At 38.1% G+C, this 15,968-nt stretch overlaps 1 protein-coding gene across 3 annotated transcripts in view; it reads right to left on the bottom strand.

Moving 5' to 3' along the window:
• The window catches only part of DLGAP2 (DLG associated protein 2), a 1,288,940-nt gene that overhangs the window by 208,597 nt on the left and 1,064,375 nt on the right, over window positions 1-15,968 (bottom strand). For all 3 annotated transcript variants that reach the window (XM_069065393.1, XM_069065392.1, XM_069065394.1), the window contains one exon: window positions 2,560-3,629. In XM_069065393.1, coding sequence (XP_068921494.1) covers window positions 2,560-3,629 — 1,070 coding nt within the window. The remainder of the gene's footprint in view (window positions 1-2,559; window positions 3,630-15,968) is intronic.

Here is a 15,968-nt window from a genome sequence, read left to right as displayed (position 1 = left end):
ATAAAAATTTTAAAATATAATATTATAATTTAGAAGTTAAGAAGTTTATCTAGGGCCTCCTAGTAATCTATTAAGTATTAGTGTGGGATTTGAATACAAGCGTCCTAACCTCACTGCTTATTTTTTTTCCCAGTACATTAAGCTGACTGACACAAAATGAGGAGAAAAGATGAATAAAAATTTATTCCAAAATTTTCAATTAGTGTGAGTGAATCAAATGTTAGCCCCAGAGCTCCTAACTCAGGATGTTTAGACCAGAATTGTGGTGTAGTTTAAAGTTCCACTAGGATCACTATGAACCTATGCTAAAAATTAGGAGTCACCTGCAGAGCCCACTGATGTTCATTTGACATGTCCAAGCTGTTACCTCTAAGCTAGGCCCAAAGCTGACACCAAGGTCCCAAAGCTCACAATAACTGAAGGATAGAGAATGAGCTCTCAGAGGCTTAGAACTTCCTTGGCAACTTGAGACGAGCCGTGTCACTACTGTCACATAGTCCTAGAGCACTTGCATGACAGTTACTTTGAGAGATTTCACCCAGAAAAGCAAAGATCAAAAGGGTTCTTAGGGTTTGGCTTTATTTTGACTTGTGAGATTTAAAAAATAAAAGCAGACTCTGCCTTTCATGTTCCTTATGATATTTTGAGTTATGTACTTAAATGTGACTATCAGCAGATAATGCATTATCCATAAAACACATAGGACTGGGAGACTAAGTCTCTACCATGGTTATAAAGGATACTACCTTATCCAACTATCTATTTATCTCTCCGAGAAAGCAATTTGGTTAGTATTCCTTTATTGTTATTGTTATTATTGCTATTATTTTTAGCATATCCTTTTAACACCTAACTGCTGTGCTTTGGAAAGCAATTCCTCCATAGCTGGTGTTACTGTGATGATTTGAACATGCTCTAACTCAGGAGTAAAGTTCATGTCTGTTTGTGTTCCTTTAATTGGTTGTCTGGTGACTCAGATTGCATTTACCTATATCACTGGCTATTCCATAAATTGTTCCAGGAGCCAGTTAATTACTTATTACTATTACTATTATTGTTAATTATTCTTTTAAGGTAAATATCTAGAATAGTGAATAGAGTTCTGGACTTGTAGTCAGGAAGATTTGAATTTGAATTCTGCATCAGACACTTAGGAGTTTTGTGACCTGGGTAAATTGTATAACTTCTCTCAGCCTTGATTTTCCTATCTGCAAAATGGGAAGACCAATAATGTCTACTTCACAAGGTTTTGGTTAGGATCAGATGGAATAATATATGCTAAGCACTTTGCAAACCTTAAAGTTGTTGGACACCTGCCAGATCTCATCTGGTCTGCTTGACTATAGATGGGAGTCAACAAATCTATGGCTTTCAATATAGTGAGGGACTATCAGGCTTTACCATCTGTTCTGTTTCTATAGCCTGCAGATTTTCCAGGGAATTGTCAACTAATCTACTGATGAGTCCTAAGGACTCCTGGACCTGGCCATTAGCTCTGCCACTGAACCCTTTGAACTTCTGGGCCTTTCCATATGCCCTTTAGCTGAACTTTCTTTTATATGTTGTCTAATTAGAGCTCCTTGGGAATAGATACTTTTTTTTCCTATAGGTATCTCTGTAGCTTTAGTACAGTGCTTGACAGATAGTAAACACTTTAACAAATAAGTTTTCATTCATTCTTTCCTCCTTATTTTTATTTCAGCAGCTGCTCCAAGTATTTATGACTTGTAAATCAGAAAACAAAAGAGATTTAGACCTTCAACATTTCTTAACAGCTTTATTATGTAACTGAATGAGGATCTTATAGAGGCAGGGGGAACTTGCAACTTTCTTAATCTTGCCAAGTGCTGGTGTCCTTTCTCCTAAAACACACAGTAGCAAACTATTTTGTATTTACTTATACTTTTAAATGATTCTTTCTGTATGTACTTATAGATGTACTTATCTCCCCATTTTGAATTGTTTCTTGAGAGTAGGGATTGCTTAATTTTTTGGTATTCCTATTCTCACTTCTTGGCACAATGCTTAGTATATAGTAGACCCTGAATCTTTGATGAAGGGATTGATTCTTGGAAGGGTTGGAATGAATATTTGAAGTGAGTATTCAGTGTAGTTATGATTAGGGGACAGAAATGACAGACAAAGGATACAAAAGAGAATTCCCCAATATTCTGGCCTTTACAATCCAATGCCTCTAGTTTATTATGTTCTTTGGTAAATTAATTTAATATACATTCCAAAGAATTGGATGATCTTTTCCCATAATTAGAGGTATAATGTTTTTAAGTTTTAAAGACAGTACTTTGTCACGTATAGTAAATGAACTCATTAAGATTACAGGCTAATTTACACTAGACCAATCTACTCAACTTTCAAATGGAACCAACGTTAATATGGGATAATAATTTGCTTCTTTTTATATTCTCTAGGCTCAGAGGTATTAAAGCAATGGTCCCATCATTCTTAGGGATCTGGTTCAAATGAAGAACTAAGGTGTACCACTCTTTTCCTATAAATGTTATTATACTAAATTAGAGTAAGAGCACAATAGCCACTTACCTGAAGGTAATGACACGGCCTCAAGGCAGGCTTAATTTCCTGATGGACCAGAGGCTTATCTAAATTCAGTGAACTCTTTCGGTAAGCTTCTTTTGCTTGGCTTACTGTGAGAGTAGACCAGGAACTCCTTTTCATGTACTTCCCATCAGGGGTCATAGCTAAACCTTCACATGCAGAGCATTTCATGTCATTATTACTTTTTGAAGTCTTTAGGGAGAGATCCCCAAAGTGGCTCTGGAGAGCTTCAGGGTAGCAGTGGGAGATATGATCCACATGGTGTCGATTCACCACACTGGGTGTTCTATAAGTGCTATCGCTGTCCAAATTGTCATCAGAGCTCCACCAACTACTCATCCCAGATTTATGCTTAGTTTCAGGCTTGCGTTCCTTGCTTTTGCTCCTTTTGCTATGTTTAGAAGGATGACCATGATGATGATCATCCCCTCTATTGTCACTCTTGGTCCCATTAACATTACTTTTAGAAGAACCTTCTAAAGAATGAGACTTAGTGAAAAGCTTCTGAACTGAATGGACAAGGTGTCGTATTCTCCCTGGGCTTTCACTCCGTTGTTCTGCAGCAGTCGAAGTCCTCTGATATTGTAAAGTGTGGAATCCATCCCTGTGTAGAGGAAGCTGTTTCTCAAACTGGTCCAAAAGATTGGCGGGGATCCGATTGATTTTAGTGCTAGCATGAGACATGGCACAGTCGTCCCTTGTATCGTAATGTGAGCTGTAGTGCATTCTGGGAAAAGTGCTACTGGACATATGATCGCCCATCATCATGGGCATCATCATACATTCGGAATGGATGGAGCTCCGTGGTGAGCAGCGATGGTGATCCATGGGACAGCTCTCTGTAGGGCTAAGCAGGTACGATTGCCTTGGCTCCTGCCCATGGTGAAGGTGGTCATGGGTATGATCACAATCTTCAGGGGGTGTTAAGCCACAGGTATGACCGGAACATAACTGTGGTTGATTTCGACTACTGGATAATCCTTTCATATTCCTTGGAGCAGGAGAGTATCTCTCTTCATTGAAGTGCTGGGTTGGTGACCATGAGTACTGTTGATCTGTTGACAAAAGACAGATATTATTAGAGATTTAATAATGGTAGAAACCTTAATTAATTTTGAAAATGAGCCACTTGGAATCAGGTATAAAAATTACTATTTCATCAGCTAAGGTTCTTTTTCTCTGGGAGCACAATGGTCTCCAAGATTATAATCACTTCTTTTTCTTTCTTCTTCTTTTTTTTTTTTTTTTGCACCTATTAGTTGTTCCAAGGGATGCCATTATTCTAAACATTAGACTTTTAAGTCCTATGTGGTAAAATTTCTATTGGATTCTTGATGTTTTTAGTAACTACAGATAATTAAAGTAATTTTTGAAAATGACTAAAAATCCCAAAGTTGGGGGTTGAAAGCCTCTAGCAAATGCTTCAATTTGATTAGAAATATATTCTTTAGTGCACTAAGACTTAATATTTTGAGGACAGCATCTCAGATTGTATAATTATATTTGTAGAACCCTAGATTTAACTCTTGCTAAAAAAATGACAGTAATAGTAATTGAAATTAAAAAAAAAATCTGTTTGCAAAGCACTTTATATACATCATCTCAATTGAAGCTCAAAACAACCCTGTGAATTAGGTAATACAGGTATGTATTATACAGGTGTGCAGCAACTCTCCAACTACTCAGAACTGGCAAACATTATCTCTTCTACCCCAGACACTTTCTTTTCCACACATAACAACCATCATTCATCTCATGGAATGAGTATCCCATAATAACACCCTATATCCAGAACCTGTTGACCTTCAGACTTATAGAACATAGCTAAAGGTTCTTTAAACAAAGATGACCAGATTTCCACAATTCATCACAGCGGCATCAAAATTTCATGTTTGAATTTCAGATGTGGCCACCTTTTTCAATTTCAGTCTGAAGTTAGATCTTGGCTCTGATTGGGAAGACAACAGTAATTGAAGAAAAGAAGGAAGGCAGAAGGAAATGAAAATCTGAGAGAAAGCAGAGCCTCCGGAGAAGATTACCAGTTACAATTACAACAGGCAATTGTATTTCTGCCCTCAAGGGAGGAAGGTCAAACCCTTGACCCCATGGCCAAGCCTTCCTACCTATTACTTATCTTTTTTTCCCCTCCCCATCCCTAGGGGAAGCCAATTTCCCAGAGTCATCTAATCAAAGTATCTTAGAATTGTAAAGATCAACATGAGAAGCAGCTTCTATAGTGCAAAGAACAGCAGACTGAATAAGAAAACCTGAGTTCTAGACTTGGTTTGTCATTTGCTAGACTATTTCTTCTTCTGCAAATTGGCAATAATAATGCTTACATACTCCGTCTCATAACACAGGAAAAGGTTCTTTGAAAATTGTGAAATGCTATAGACATGTAAGATATTATTACCTAGTCTAGCCCACTTCTCAAAACAGGAATCCACTTTACAACATACAATCTTCCAATACTTCTACTGACATATAAAGCATCACAGTTCACTTTTGGACAACTCTAATTATTAGGAATTTTCTTATTGTCACTGAGATAAGGAATCTCTAGATTTGACATGTCATCTCTAATCTCTGTGCACTGATACAGGCCAGTGAGCATCCACGCTTATAGCTGCCTTTCAAAATGCTATCCATCATTCAAGGCCCATCTTAGGTGCTCTGTCTTTCATTTTGCCTTTCCTGGCATCGCTTCCCCTCAACTGAAAGTGATCTCTACCTTCTCAAATATTCACATAGTATTTTGACTAGTTCTCTGCTTTGTTCCATTTTTCTTATAGTATCCTATTTGTTGTTGTTCAGTCATATCCAACTCTTTGTGACCCCTTGGACTGTATTGTTCATTGGGTTTTCTTGTCAAAGATACTGGAGTAGTTTGCTATTTCCTTCTCCAGTGGATTAAGACAAATAAATGTTAAGTGACTTGCCCAGGGTCATACAGCTAGTAAGTATCTGAAGCATTGAAGCTCAGAACAACCCTGTGAATTAGGTATACAGGTATGTATTATACAGGTATGCAGACAACTCTCTAACTACTCAGAACTGGCAAACATTATCTCTTCTACCCCAGACATTCTCTATTTCACACTAAACAACTATCATTCATCTCATAGAATGAGTATCCCATAAGGACATACTATATCTAGGACCTGTTGCCCTTCAGACTTATAGACATCATTCAAGGTTCTTTAAACAAAGGTAACCAGATTTCCACAATTCATCAGAGCAGCATCAAATTTCATGTTTGAATTTTAGATGGCCACCTTTTTCAGTTTCAGTCCTAAGTTAGATCTTGGCTCTGATTGGGAAGACAACAATAATTGAAGTAAAAAAGGAAGGCAGAAGGAAATGAAAATCTGAGAGAAAGCAGTGCCTCCTAAGATTACCAGTTAGAGAATAGCCTCTGAAGTATGAGAGGCTAAACTCTCTATCCACAGAACCACCTATCAGCCTCCTAGGCAAACAGAGGTTAAGTGACTTGTCCAAGGTCACACAGATAGTAAGTATCTGAGATCAGATTTGAACTCAGATCTTCCTGATTCCAGACTGAATGCTCAATCCATTGAGTCATCTAGCTGGCAGTTTCCTGTATACACATTATGAAAATTTCATGTCCCAGTAAAAGGTATGAGGAAGCTTTTGGCTTTGTGATGGCTAAGATATTCAAGTTTCTAAATCATTAACTGGCCCCTACTTTAAGGGATAGGTACTGGATGCTTAAGTCCTGCATGTACAGTGAGGAAAATCTTTCTTTCCTCCTTTACTTCTTCCTTCTGTCCATTTGCTTTGGTATTTTACTCCCCTCTTTCCCTTGTTAGAAGTGATGTAGCATAATGGGTAGAAAACTGGCTCCAGAGCCAGGAGGACTTGATGTCATATCATATATCTAAAACAGGTACACTGTGTGACCTTGGAAAATTAGTCTCTTAAGACTGCAAAGTGCAGAGAGGTTGATTACCTGTATCAACAGGGGGTTTCCTCATCAATGAAATCTTAGGTCTAGTCTTTTTCCCTTATTTTTTCCCAGCCCTCATCATATTTCAGACCTGCTACAGTCTTGCTCATGATTTTGACTTCTCTATACTGTTCTGCTTGGTGGTAAATATGATCACCCTTTTGCTTTATTCAATTGTTAACTCTCAGAAAGATTTCATGAGTTTTAAATATGCCAGAAACTAGCTTCATGGGTTGCACCATAGCATCAGAAGTTTTGACCTCATCTGTTACAAAACATACTCTAAGTCAAACATTATATGTTGTAGCCCACTGAGTTGGTTCATGCTGAAACCATCTTTACATACAATGGTCCATCTTTTAAACTCAAAAATTCTCCTGGTAATGTGATATAGCTGTGAGTCCTGGAACATCATGATTTCAGAAAAATGAAAATTTCAAGATGATAAAATGGCAATAGAAAGACGCAGTCCTTAAAATGTAAGCAGAATGTAGTATGTGTGCCTGCCTAGAAAACGAGGTGCACTGGTTATTTAGTGAGAGCTGGTGACAATTCACGATCTATGCTGGTCCTCTCAGAATAAAATGCAGAGGGAGGTCATAGTCATGCCAACTAGTTCTTCTGTGGAAGTTTGATTGAAGGACCTAGATAAGAAATGCTCTCTCTAACATGATGGTAGAACTGGGTGTGCTGGTATAGCCCTATAATTCCTGTTTCAAGCAAAGCTGAGGCTAGTGGGTCATGAGCTGAGAAGCTACAGTTGGCTAAGTGATCGGGTTTGTGGACTAAATTTAACATGGTAATCCTTCAGCAGTGTGGAGTCATTAGGCTGGCTGGGGGGATGGGGCGGAGTATGAACTAGACCTGGTGAAAAATGGAACAGTTGAAGCCACTGTGAATGGCCACTTTACTTTCTAGCTTGGGCAAAACTAGGAGATCAGTCTCAAAAACAAAACAAAAATGAAACAAAACAAAATAAGGGTAGGTGGTGATTTGTGCTGGTGGGTGGAATATCCAGATTGCTAAGGTGACAGATTTGTCAAAGTATTGAAATATAATTTTTTTTTGTTTTGTTCTGTGTTTAGCACAGTGAGACATATAGTAGGGACTTTAGATTAGAGGTCATTGAATTAAACCTTACACTTTTCTAAATGAGGAAAATATGTCTGAGAAATATTATGTGACTAAGTCCAGTCAAGAGTGTATGGGGGATGGGATATGGGATATGGGAAGAACATTGCAACTTGATTTGTCTTGATTAAGGAAGGCAGGTGTTACCACCTGATTTCATTTATAAAGGAGCTAGGATGTGATTCCTTACCCCCCAGCTCAGTTGATTTAGTTGCAGAATGTAGTTATAGATGATAAGGTTTTAATTTGTTAATAAGGTATTACACCTTGGGATCTCTTTATGAGGTTCAAACACTTCTCTATCTGACTCAGGAAGGGAATAATGTGATTGGCTGAGCAAACAAATTAGCTAGGCTCTGGGGCCTTTAAATAGCTACACCCTGGGTGAATTTCAGCTGTTTGAGAATGGAAGTCAGTCAATTCTTGGAGCAGAAGTGGAATGATATCAGTTTGAAGACCAGGAGAGAAAATTTCTCTCTCTGACCCCTGCCTTCCCACAAGCCATAGCACCTAGCAGTTGACTTACTCAGCCAGAAGGAGCCACTTCATCTAATCGTTGAACAGTCAGCTCTAGAGAATTTTAAGTCCAGGTAATGGGGCAGAGACATGTACTGTAAACATACGTGGATATAGAGAGAAAGTTGTCTGAACCAGCTTCAAGAAGCATGACCCCTGGCTACAGTAGAAGTCAGCAGGCTATGAACTCAAGAGAGAACTATCATTGGCAAGTAAGAGTTGGGTCACTGAATGGAGGGAACCACGGAGAGAAAGGACTTTGTTCCCTGCAGATCAGCTTGTAAGTTGTCTTGATATGTGTGCTTCCTATGTGTGTGCCTCACTAGTGCTGCACCCTAAGCTTGTCCCTACTCTTCACACAGATGCTATGTGTATTTGTGAGACCATGTGCCTCAGGTGTTTTTTTTTTGTGTGGATGATTTATAGCTATTATTTTTAGTGTGACTTATCAGCGAATGCCTTTGCTAATAGCTGATTGTGTTATTGGTTGTGTGTGGCGGGGTTCCTGACCAATAAATAATAGTAGAAGGATAGCCTCACAGGGTTACTCCTAGAACCTAAGGTAACAGCCACCTTTTGGTGTGCCAGGCTATGAGTGTTGAGTTGGAGTCATCCAGAGAAGGTGTTATACATTCATTTTCATTCATTAAACCAAATTATCTATTGTGAGTAGAATACTGTACAGTGGTCAGATAAAATATCATTCCTGACCCCATGGAGTTTATAGTCTAAGAATGAGATAAAGATACAAGCATGGAAAATGAAAATGTACATTATTACTTGCTAAGTATATTAAAGCATTTACAAATACAGTGTTATATGATGTGCAAAGAGGAAAGTAGTTATCAATGGGGGACCAGGAAATGGTTTACTGACGTGGTCACATTTGAAACTGAGCTTTAAAAGAATGGGTTTTAAATATATTCATCGGAAGAGTGTTGGAATAACATTCCAGGCAAAGCAAACAGCACAAGTAAAGTCTCAGAGGCTAGAGAGGGCAAGGGCATGTTCAAGTGATAGGAAGCATAGATTGAGTGCAGGGGAGTTATGTAAAATTGAGTCAAAATAGTAAGTTGATATAATCTGGAGGGCCTTGCATGTCTGACAAAGAGTTCATTTAGGAGGTAATAGGGAGCCACTGAAGATTTTTAGGCAGAGAAGTGACAGAGGTAAGACAGATGTGTGGGGAAGTCAGGGAAAGAATTGAGGTGGAATGATCTATTAGTTGTTCAGTCAAATTCACTCAAAGAGCAGTTAAGGGCCTACTATACATCAGCCATTATGTTAAATGCCAGCAATACAAAGACAAAAGGAAAATAGTCCCTGAACTCTAAGAGTTTACAATGTAGACTGAAGAGACCATATTCATTTATAGATTTAAATAAAGATACTCATTTTGAGGGGGAGGCAGTAGTGTTTTCAGGGGAAAGGGATCAGGAAAGGCACCTTGTAGAAGGTGGCCCTTCAACTGAGTCTTTAAGGAAATGAGAGATTTTAAGAAGTTAAAGTGAGGAGGAGGAAGTGTGTTCCACACAAAGAAAACTGGTAGCGTAAAGACCAGGAGGTGGGAGATGGAGTATCACATAGGAAGTTGTTTCTCTACTACAGATGGGTGGTAATGAAGACCTATATTAGAGCTTTGGAAGTGGAAACAGAGAGGAGCAGACAAAATGCTAGAGATATTGGGGAAATTAAATTGGCAGGATTTGGTAGGTGATTGGATATGAGGGAAAGGAAAGAGTCAAAATAATCCTCAAGTTACCCACAATCAGAATCTGAATGAATAGGGTCAAGATACAGGTAGTGAAGTCAGCAGGAGGTGCACATTTGGGGGAGAGATGAGTTCAGTTTTAGACATGTGGATGAATGTGGAGCAGATCTGCGGAGACCTAAATATATTTAGATGAGTTTACATTAAGTCATGGGCCACTTCAACTCAGTACCACGGATGGAGTTTCAAAGCTGAGGGAGGGAAGCATAGTTTTCTGATTAGGAAAAGGATGCTGTTGAGAGTTGAGGAGGAGTAGGGCAAATGTCAAAAATTCCTAAGATGTCCAGGGAGGATGGAATGGAATGGAAACTGGGTCTCTTTTAAGCACCGGATGTTAGAACTACAGGTTTTTGCTTTATTGCCTCACTCACCTTGCTATAACCCTGCCCGTATCCTAGGATGGTTTCCTTTCACCTCTGAACTTGGGGACAGTAACCCTGGGATTTGACATACCCCTAGGAATCACTCTGAGCCTCTCCCTTGGAAATATGAGATGCTATGTGAATGGTGAAATAAGTGACAAAAGCTATATATACATATTAAACAATACCTATCCTTTTAATCTAGGACTGGCAATCAGCTACTGGGGGATCAAAATTACCAGAATGATACTTTGACTAATTTCTAAAAAAAATCAGTAATAGCTACCTGGAAAATGTGACTGACATTGTGAAACATTAAAATTCCTAAATACATCCAAAGACAAGCACAGGTGCTGTGCAATTTCCTAGGTCAAGGGCAGTCCTTCAATTCCATCCTTTTGCTAAAAACTCATGCCCAGATCTGAGGGAAATGAAGCCATTTCTGCTGAGAGCCTCTCTTTATAATATCTCCAGATGCTTAGACAAGTCCATGGCTATAGCTAAAAGGCAATCATGGCTCTAGGCTTTCCTTTGCAACAGTCAAATTATAGCTAGAGCTCCTGTATTGTAGTAAGGACCATGTATTTAGACAGGCTGCACTGATATTTTAATAGAATTAAGAGCAAATTTTCAAAGGACATTCAGTATTCAACTGAAAAATTACAAATACCATTTCTGTAACAGAAGCAGAAAAGTCATCAACCTATTTTCTTCCACTTTATCATTAATATATAATTTTAAACAATTTCAGTCTCACATCATATTAAAATGGGAGCTCATTATTGTTCCCCATAAGTATCCTATTTCTTTTGGGCTAATGTTTTAGCCTAGAAGCTACAGTATGAAAATCGCTACTTAAAAGAACAGCATAAAAGATAAGAGTTTAACTGAAATGAATTCAGTTTGATTAGATAATGCAGTGATAACCCATTTCTATTTTCAAAAGAAAGGCCCAAATTCCTGTATAAATGTAAGGGAACTTAAATACCCTCTCTTTAAAACATAACAATCATAACCACAACCATGAAAATATTACACTGTAAATAATAAAAATAAACAAGGGATTTTATTATATCTAAAAATATTTAATTCATTGTTTAGGGAATTTGGGAATGTATTTGGGAGTCAAAAGAACTGGGTTTCAATTTAATTTTTTTTTACTAGCTTGTATCCTTACCAGCTGTGAAACCAAAAGCAATTTCTTAACCTTAGATCCCCAATTTCTCACCTGTTAAATGGTGTTAATGTCCTATGGAGCACCTATCTCACAGGCCTGTTGTGAGAAAAGTGTAATGTAAACTTTGAACCTCTATATACATTTGAATTATTGGTTTTGTTAATAGGTAGGGTTCTTTATTAGGACTTTCTTAAAATGAACTGAGAAGCAATATGCTGTAGAACATAGTAAAACCAATTCAGATTCCAGAGGACCTGGCTTCAAATTCTACTTCTTAGAAACACTGGCTGAATCTAAGCTGTACCTGTTGCTGAAATGAATTAAGTTTGACTTATTTCCTGTGAATTTTTTTTCTTTTATTTGCCTTTTGGAGTGGGGAGGGAAATTGGGGTTAAGCAATTTGCCCAAGGTCACACGGCTAGTTTTTGTGTTAAGGGTCTGAGGTCAGATTTGAACTTAGGTCTTCCTGATTCCAGGGGCAGTGCTCTGTTCACTGTGCCACCTAGCCACCCCTTTCCTGTGAATTTCTGCTCCGACTCCTCTCAACTATGCAGAGAGGTCATACTCTGGATCTTGCCATCACCTACCACTGTTTTACTTCCATATTTATAAACTCTGAAATGCCTTTATATGATCATAATCTGTTATCATTCCTCTTTTCCCATTGCCTTACAAGACCGAACCCTGTAATCATTGTGACCTCTATCCCTCACTTCTTTCACAGGCCATCTCTTCTGTACTGGTGGGTGACATGTTTTCCCCTTTCCTATGCTGACCACTTGGCGAACAAGTTCAACTCCACACTATCGTCTTCTCTTGAGTTCCTGGTTTCCTTACCCTAGGGTTGCTTCTCTTCTGCTAGACCCCAATCATGGATTATTCCCATTGCTTTCACATAGTCATTTGCTTTTGAACAAAGCTGGAGAAAATGTCAAACCGTGTTAATTAGGTATACTCTAAATTCGTATTGCATCATCTAAACTGGACCCTCATTACAGCAAGGCAGTCCTTTTATGCATCTGTTCCTTTTAGTGAATTCACTATCCCATTCACTACAGTGTCTTTTCCAAACATTTTCCTCCCTCATAAAACCTCTCATGACTTCTTTTCTTCTCTACTGGATGCTTCTCTGCTACTTATAAACATGGCCATCTCTCCTCCATTCTCAGAAAACCTTCACTTGATCCATGCAACAGTCCTCCTTCCAAAATGATATTGATAATTACAACTAACTAGGGACAGGAATCCACCAAGTTCTAATCTATCTAACCATGCTATTATCTAGCCCATGGGGGCTACATGTGGCCCTCTAGTTCCTCAGATGTGGCCCTTTCAGCCAAAGGGCCGTATTTGAGAACCTAGAGGGCCACATGTGGCCTCCAGGCTGCAGGTTCCACACCCCTGATCTAGCCTATGTATCTCCATCTGATGCACAAGCACAGCATGAGAGACTTCAGTGGCACAATGGAGGATGTTGAGCTTTGTCAGGAAGATCTCTTTCAAAACCCTTATTAGCTTATGTAGCCCTGGATGAATCACTTAATTTCTCTCAGGTTCATTTTCCTCAATTATAAAATGGGGATGCAGATAGCATCTACTGCAGAGAATTATTGTTTGAATCAAATGAGATAACCCTTCTAAAGTCTTCTGCAAACATGAAATGTTATATAAATGCTAGCTATTATTGTGGCTGTTGTCAAGTGCTTTGCTGATTCACCATTTGGCTTACTTGATATGTTAGCTAATTTCACTTAATTTTTAAAAGTCTTTGTTCTTTGTTATAGAGGATGTCTCTCTACATAGAGGAGTGAGAGGGCATAAAAGGTGATATGAAGCAACATATATCAATAAGATAAAATTTAGATGCTTTTACTAAACCTAAGTATCCTCTGCTTATTGAATTCTCTTGATCAGTTAGTTTAGAAACCTTGACAAAAAGGCAGTATCAGTCTGTTCTTACCTGTTCTTGATAATGTCATGATGAACTTTTATGATCACTGCTTCTCTAAGTGCTCACAAACTAACACTTTAACATTATTCTGCCAGCAAGAGAAAGCAAGCTTATTGGTATCCATAGTCTGCAAACATCACCTTCCTTCTTAGTTTGAAAACTGGGACATTTGCTACACTTCAGTCCATTAGTACCTTACCCATTGTTCAGAATATTTGACTATTCACTGACTGGCTCAGCAAGCATATTTGCTATTTTTAAAAATTATTCACTGATTTTTTCCCCTGAATCTGGTAACTAACTTATTAACAACAGCTAGATACTCCTTATCTCTACTTATCCTGAGTTTCTACTTACTATGTTGACTTTCTACTTCTGAGTGAGGGAAAACTGAATCACAAGAAGAAATGAGTTCAGCTTTTTCACAGTTGTTCATTATCATTACCCTAGATACCCCAAGCAGCATTATTATCCCAGCTCTGATCATTCTTGTGGCCCCATTATAGCCAGAAACAAAGCAAAACATACAAAACTACCATTTTGTTGTTTTTAGCATTTATTGCTGCTTATGGCTCATTCTCAGCATGAGCTCTCCTGCCACAGTTGCAGGATTATTATCTCTTCTGAATACATCCTTACTTTCTATTGTTTCTATTTGATACAGACATTTTAAAAATCTGAATTTGTTGATGAATTCTTCTAATGTTGGTGCAGGAAAATTCTAAAAGAATGGAAAAAATCATAGAAGGCATTAATGTGAAAAACCAGTCAGATAATTTTGTAGAGAAGACCTCATCTTTACAGTCTCAAAAAAGAGAGCATTAGATCCTATTGAGTATATTATTTGACTGCAGAGAAGTATTTGACTTGGTAGAGTGAAAGATAGCCTTCAAAATCATCCTCAAACAAGGTATATCTTATTTTTAAGATTGTGCAAATGTACTTATAGATACAACACAGAGATAACCCTATGAATAATCCTCTAATTGGAGGTAACTAGGTGGCACATTTGATAGAGCACTGGGCTTGTAGTCAGGAAGACCTGAGTTAAAATTTGGTCTCAGATGCTAGCTATGTGACCATGGGTAAGTTACTTAACTTCTGTTGGCCTCAGCTTCCTTAAATGTAAAAATGGAGATAATAGCATCTACAAAGGGATTGTGGTGAGGATCAAATGCCATATTTGTAAATTGTTTAGCACAGTGACTTGTACCTAGTAGGTGCTATATAAATATGTATTCCTTTCTTTCCCCCCTAATTATCAACATTAAGTGAGACATAGAACACTGTGATATATGCTCATTAAAGTTGTTTTTTTTGCCACTGCAATGGAGGATGCCTTATACAGAGTCAAAATGAAATGAGGGTTTTCTATAAATGGGGAGAACCATTAAATACTCTTCTTTGTGCATAAATCCCAGAAATACTACAGGATTTTTTCACATTGAGCTCCATGATCGCACAGAAGATATCAACATAGGATAGGGATGAAGAGAGCCCATTACCCAGCTGATTGAATCACTCATTCAATGATATACATCCTGGATAGAAAGACAATGCATAGAAAAACAAACAATGAGCTAGTTTCCTAATTGAATTTGTTTAGTAACTTTTTCAATTGTGTCTAACTCTTTGTTAACCCCACTTGGGGTTTTCTTGGCTGAGATATTGGAGTGTTTTGCAATTTCCTTCTCCAGCTTATTTTATAGGTGAAGAAATTTGAGAAAAACAGGGTTAAGTGATGTGTCCAGGGTTACACAGCCAGTAAGTGTCTAAGGCTGGATTTAAACTCATAAAGATGAGTCTTTCTGACTCCACTCTGTTCACTGGGCCACCTAACTGCCCTCCTAATTAAATAGGGGGAGGAGAAGAATTGGATTTCATTTGGGAACTAGCGCATAGATTCCACTTATCCCAAGCTGCTTCCTGATGCCAAAATCCCCCTTTTTAACATTATGTTAATGCTATATGACTAGGGATTATAGACCATTTTTTCTTAAAAAAATCAAAGCCATAGGGACCCAAAGATGATGGAAGGGTGCATGTTTGGTGTCAGGAGGCTGTAGTATGGTGACACATGATATAAGCTTGAGGTGAGGACCCACAATATGGGTACTATACCATAGTCATTTAATATTAAAATAACAAGAAGGTTTTCATTGTATCAGAAAGATTATCAAAGGAGGATTTAGGGAAGGCTATGACAAATATTGTATAGGATAAGAAGACATGGTCACTTTGTGAGTCACATCAGCAAGTAGAGCCCCTACCCCATGGAATCATAGATCCATGGAATTAAGTCAGCAGAGTGCAAGATATGGCAGGTTTTAAATATGTCATGGCAACAGAAGTGTTGTGCTTTTTGAGGACCAGCCTAGCTAGATACAGAGAGACTCCTTACTAATAGATGACAAGCTAATGATAAATTCTTTGGCCATGCCCAACCTAAATATTAATAACAGTAATTTATTATATATTTGTAGTGTTATAGTTTTCAATGTGGCTTGGCATAATTTTGT

The sequence above is a fragment of the Petaurus breviceps genome, unplaced genomic scaffold, assembly GCF_028583685.1.
Source record: "Petaurus breviceps papuanus isolate PSGF00001 unplaced genomic scaffold, PetGlider_PUasm1.0 90686, whole genome shotgun sequence".
In the NCBI taxonomy this organism is placed as follows: Eukaryota; Metazoa; Chordata; class Mammalia; order Diprotodontia; family Petauridae; genus Petaurus; species Petaurus breviceps.
The sequence above is the reverse complement of the archived record's forward strand: the minus strand, read 5'-3'. Positions and strand labels throughout refer to the sequence as shown.